Raw genomic sequence first — 5487 nt, 5'->3', positions numbered from 1 at the left:
GCCGCGTCGGAGCCCAGCGCGGAGGCCACGTCGAGAGCCGGGCCGTGCTGGGCGCTCTGAGCCGGGCCGTGCTGGGCGCTCTGAGCCGGGCCGTGCTGGGCCCTGCTCTGACACGCAGTACCTGCTCAGTAAGCAGCGCCCAGCGGGCAGGGCCTGGGGGTGGCCTCCTGCTTCACATGTGACTCCACGGACAGTCTCCCCGCAATCCAGTCTTCCCATCCTGCCTGAGAGGGGTTTGCAACCAGGACACACAGGCCCTTCCACCCTGTGTGGAACGTCCTTGTCCCCCACCTGGCCCAGTCCGCCCACCGTCTGGGGACTGCATTCTCCCGCTGGCATCGCCAACTGGGGCACTGACCGCCACCTCTGAGCTGGAGCTCCTCCCTGGCCCAGCGTGCCCTGCCTGGGGTGGCCGTGCTGTCTTCCTGCCGCCCTGACAGCCAGAGGCAGGCCCTGGAAGGCTGCTCCCCACAGGGGCCGCCTCCTGCTGGGATGCAGTGCTGTCAGGGCTCAGTGAACTTTGGCTGACGGACTGATCGGCTCCTTGGACTCAGCAGACTCCCCCTGAGCTGGCGGGGTGTCGGGGCGGGGGTGTCAGCTTTATCGAGCATAAAACGAGGCCGTGTGGAGACTTGCAGCCGTGGAACAGAAGTTGCCGTGGGTGGGCTGGCAGCCCAGGGGCGCCGTGAGGCCGTGGGGTTTGAGGGATCAGGCGGGGGCCGGCCTGGTTAGTGGCTGGCGGAGCAGCCTGGACCCCGTGTTGGCCCAGATCCCAGCCAGCCCTGGTGCTTTCCATCCCACCTGCGGGGAAGGTGTGGCTCAGGCCCCCTTGCTTGGGGAAGCAGGACACGGCTGCGGCGAGTTCTGGCTCTGAGACTCTGAGATGGCTCCCCAGAGCCAAGGCCGACCTGCGTCCCCCAAGCCCAGGCCTCCCCTCGCCCCAGCCTCCTTCCGGGAGCCTGGACCCTCCTCTGAGCAACACGCTCAGCCGCTCGTGTGTCCAGCACCTGCGACACGCCTGAGACACACCCTGGCCGGTGTCCTGCCTGTGCTCCTCAGAGGGGCCTGCGGGGTGTGCGAAGCTGGGGTCGGGCCCTTTCCAGACGGGGAGGCCGAGGACAGAGAGGCGCTGGAATGTGTCCCTGCTGACATTCCTGGGTCCGGGACCGTGACGGTACCTGAGCCGCGGCCCGGGCCTCGCCGTTCTCGAGTCTGAGTCAGGGGTGGGACGTGCCGGGCGGCGTGGCCTGACGGCTCTCCTCTCTCTCCAGCTCTGTGGCTGCGGGCTGCTCGGCGTGGGCATCTGGCTCTCCGTGTCGCAGGGCAACTTCGCCACCTTCTCCCCCAGCTTCCCCTCGCTGTCTGCAGCCAACCTCGTCATCGCCATCGGCACCATCGTCATGGTGACGGGCTTCCTCGGCTGCCTGGGGGCCATCAAGGAAAACAAGTGCCTCCTCCTCAGTGTGAGTGGACGTCCAGGTCCCACCTCCCACATGGGCCACTTCTGGAATGTTCCATGCCTGCCCACACACCCTTCTTCCTCATGGTTGCTCCTCCCTGGCCCTGTGTCCCCGCTGCTGGGTTGGTGGCCTGCTCTGTCTCCCTTCCCCAGAGCCAGGGCCCTCCGGACCGGAGCAGCCCCGCTCCCTCCCTCCCGGCTGGCAGCCCGTCCCGGCCTCCGCGACCGCGTGCCCATGCCTGGACGTTTCTTGCAGTTTTTCGTCGTCTTGTTGACCATCCTCCTGGCAGAGCTCATCCTGCTCATCCTCTTCTTTGTCTACATGGACAAGGTGCGCCCACAGCAGGCGGGGCTGGATGGCGTCCACTGCCCACCCTTGGGCTGGCACTAGCTAGACCCTTCCCTGGCCAGAGGAAGGGCTCTGCAAACAGGCCCTGTGAAGAGTGGGGACGGCCCGAGGGCGGGGGAGGTCAGGGCTTTGCATGGCCTTAGGACGCGGGCCTCCTGAGCCACGCCTGGGTGCTGCCTGCCCCGGTACCGGTAGGGCGAGTGCCCCATCGCTGGACGTATTCGAGCATAGTGGTGTGTGACTTCCCGGAGAAGGGGCTCAGCCCCAAGCAGCAGGCTTGGGTGCACGGAGGGAAGCCCAGCAGACACGAGGCGCTCTCCAGGTGACCTGGCCAAGTGGGGCCGGCAGGTCAGGCAGCCATGTGTCCTCTCCTGGAGGTCTGGGACCGGGGGGGGGGGGGGGCGGCCACCCCTGGCGACCTCGCCGAGCTGCGAGCGCTCGTGGGTTGGGGACCCCTAGTACTGCAGAGAAGAGCTTAGCAGCACCGCAAACACGCCTGCTGTGCCTTCCCCCGGGGGCGGCCGGCTGCTCCAAGTCAGCGGCGGCAGGACAAGGCGTCAGCCCTTTCTAAGGACTGTTTCCTTTATTCCCGACACCCCCACGGCAGGTACCGTTGTTCTAGAATAACTGAGAAAGCAGAGGCAGAGAGGGCAAGCCCGTTGCTCGGGAGAGGAGGCTCCATGGCCTAACTGACAACTGACCGGCCTCTCTCCTTCCCAGGGTGTGCTGGGAGGGTGGGTGTGTGCTGGGGTGGGGGCAGAGTGGCTTGTGGCCCCCAGTGCTGGCCCGGGTGCTGGAGGTAAGCTGTCTGCTGCTGCTTCTCTACCCCACCCCTCGCCCCCAATAGGCCCACTGCAGAGCGAGGCTGGAGTGGGGGCACCCCTCTCTAGCCCACTGGGCCGACAGAGCCCCCAGAGGGGTGAGGCCTGCAGACCAGCTGCCTCCCCTCAGCCATCTGGAAAAGCGTCCCTAGTGGTCCTGGTGGCCTGGGGTGGGCCGGGGAGAGCAGCCTGTCCAGGCCCTGCCCGGCCAACCCGAGTGCCCTCTGCCTGCCAGGTGAATGAGAACGCCAAGAAGGACCTGAAGGACGGCCTGCTGCTCTACAACACCGAGGACAACGTGGGGCTCAGGAACGCCTGGAACATCATCCAGGCCGAGGTCGGGCACGCCGGGGAGGCCCTGCCGTGGCTGAGTGGGTTCTGCGGGGGGGCCAGTCCTGCTGGGTCAGCAGGACACGGGGTGCAGCGGAGGGGGACGAGGAGGTGAGGGGAGGAGGCCCGCGAGGCCCAAGCAGGCATGGACAGCCTGCAGCAGCTCTGGCCAGTCGCTCCATGGGGATGGAGAGAGCGTGGTTCCAGCAGGGGGCTGGCCTGCTTGGGCGAGGGGGCCCTGTTCTAGGAGGACAGCAGGGCAGTGCCGGGGGTCCGTGTTCAGCCCTGGAGTGGGGCAGCAGGTGGTCAGCTGGCACCAGCTGGGACGTGCCGGTGGTGACCTGAGGGCGAGCTCTGCTGCCCACTTGGTGCCCAGTCCTGAGCACACGGCCTCTCTGTGCTCTGGTGTCCAGGAAGGAGCGGCCACTCACTTTCCCTGTGGAAAGCTGGTGCAGAAAAAAAAGGGAGCCAGAGGAGAGCCCTGTGCCTCTTCCCTGACCTCCAAGGTGACGGCTTCTGTGGGCTGGGGTGGCCTGGGTGGGTGCCTGATGGGCCTTCCCGCCCCGGCAGATGCGGTGTTGCGGCGTCACTGACCACACCGACTGGTATCCCGTGCTGGGGGAGAACACGGTGCCCGACCGCTGCTGCATGGAGAACTCCCAGGGCTGCGGGCACAATGCCACCACCCCCTTGTGGACGACGGTGAGGCCGGGCGCCCTGGCCAGGAGCTTGACGGCCTGGCGAGAGGAGGCCCCAGGGGAGGGCGGGCACGGGAGGCCGAGGAACCGAGGAACTGGCTATGTGTGGGGAGGGCGGGGCATGCAGGACCAGGTTTAGTCTGAGCAGGGCTAGGTGGAGGCTGAGACTCTGCAGCCTGTGTGGGTGGACCCTAGGGTGGGCAGGGCCTGCTCAAAGGGAGGAGGGCCAGGGGCCGGGTGGGAAGGGCACGGCCACCAGGGCTGACGGGACAGCCTGGGGGCCGGATGGGGCAGCGCGTGGGCTGCCAGGACAGTGTCCGTCCCCTCTCCAGGGCTGCTACGAGAAGGTGAAGATGTGGTTTGACGACAACAAGCACGTGCTCGGCACCGTGGGGATGTGCGTGCTCATCATGCAGGTACGGGGTGCCCGGGGCGTGCAGGTCGCCCCTGCTGTGGGATGTGCGTGCTCATCATGCAGGTACGGGGGTGCCCCGGGGCGTGCAGGTCGCCCCTGCTGTGGGATGTGCGTGCTCATCATGCAGGTACGGGGGTGCCCCGGGGCGTGCAGGTCGCCCCTGCTGTGGGATGTGCGTGCTCATCATGCAGGTACGGGGGTGCCCCGGGGCGTGCAGGTCGCCCCTGCTGTGGGATGTGCGTGCTCATCATGCAGGTACGGGGGTGCCCCGGGGCGTGCAGGTCGCCCCTGCTGTGGGGATGTGCGCGCTCATCATGCAGGTGCGGGGGTGCCCCGGGGCGTGCAGGTCGCCCCTGCTGTGGGGATGTGCGCGCTCATCATGCAGGTACGGGGTGCCCCGGAGCGTGCAGGTCGCCCCTGCTGTAGGGATGTGCACCGGGGCGTGCAGGTCGCCCCTGCTGTGGGAATGTGCGTGCTCATCATGCAGGTACGGGGGTGCCCCGGGGCGTGCAGGTCGCCCCTGCTGTGGGAATGTGCGTGCTCATCATGCAGGTACGGGGTGCCCCGGGGTGTGCCGGTCGCCCCCTGCTGTGGGGGAGGGCCCACATGCCTTGCTGGGTCCTGGCCATGTCCGGGATTCCTCTAAGAGCTTCCGTCTCAGCATCGAGCCCGCTGCCATGTTGGCAGAGCTCTGATGTGAGGTGCCCTCAGGGTGCTCGAGAGGCGACTCGGTGGCTCAGAGGGGCTTGTCTCAGGGCGGCCTGGCCGGGCCCAGACCAGAGTTCTGGAGCCAGGGTCACTGCCCCAGTGTCCTCTTGCACCCAAACCTGGATCCTCAGGAGCAGCCAGGGAGTGACCCCGCGCACACGCGGCGCTGCTTGGCACTGTGAGGCCACATGCGGCTTCTTTGCCTCCTGCCCTTCTGGTGCCCGCTCCAGGGTCAGGAGTCGGGGTGCAGGCAGGTGTTGCTGTTGCCCAGGCACAGCTTCATCCACGTGGCAGGTCCACCGTGGCCAAAGGCAGTGTGCCACGCATACCAGGACCGGGCTCCTGTTTAGGGTCACGTACTCAGTTGTCACGGCCACCCTCTGAAATGGGCATGTCCGCGAGGTTGGAGGGGGTTCCATGGCGTCTGTACAGACAGCTCTGAGGGGCTGGGCCCGCGTTCACCTGCGTGTCACTGGGGAGATTGCTTGTGCATGTCCCTGGCACTCCAGTGCCCTCCCGCCCCCGCCCCTGGCGGCCTGTGACATCCCCTGGATGTGTGTGTTCCCAGGTGGCTGGCACGTCCGGCTGAGACCCCTTCCCGTGTCTTTCAGATCCTGGGCATGGCCTTCTCCATGACTCTCTTCCAGCACATCCACCGGACTGGCAAGAAGTACGACGCGTGAGTGGCTGGCCGAGCCCAGCCGGCA

At 67.3% G+C, this 5487-nt stretch overlaps 1 protein-coding gene across 2 annotated transcripts in view; it reads left to right on the top strand.

The window, feature by feature from the left end:
- TSPAN9 (tetraspanin 9) overlaps window positions 1-5487 on the top strand; it is a 228849-nt gene that overhangs the window by 219344 nt on the left and 4018 nt on the right. For both annotated transcript variants that reach the window (XM_027769674.1, XM_014585670.2), the window contains 6 exons: window positions 1272-1463; window positions 1716-1790; window positions 2865-2966; window positions 3530-3661; window positions 3990-4073; window positions 5392-5464. In XM_027769674.1, the coding sequence (XP_027625475.1) occupies window positions 1272-1463; window positions 1716-1790; window positions 2865-2966; window positions 3530-3661; window positions 3990-4073; window positions 5392-5463 (657 nt within the window). In that variant the 3' untranslated portion in view covers window position 5464. The remainder of the gene's footprint in view (window positions 1-1271; window positions 1464-1715; window positions 1791-2864; window positions 2967-3529; window positions 3662-3989; window positions 4074-5391; window positions 5465-5487) is intronic.

This window comes from Tupaia chinensis, unplaced genomic scaffold (assembly GCF_000334495.1).
Source record: "Tupaia chinensis unplaced genomic scaffold, TupChi_1.0 Scaffold150288_1, whole genome shotgun sequence".
In the NCBI taxonomy this organism is placed as follows: Eukaryota; Metazoa; Chordata; class Mammalia; order Scandentia; family Tupaiidae; genus Tupaia; species Tupaia belangeri.
This window is presented reverse-complemented; position numbering and strand designations above follow the sequence as displayed.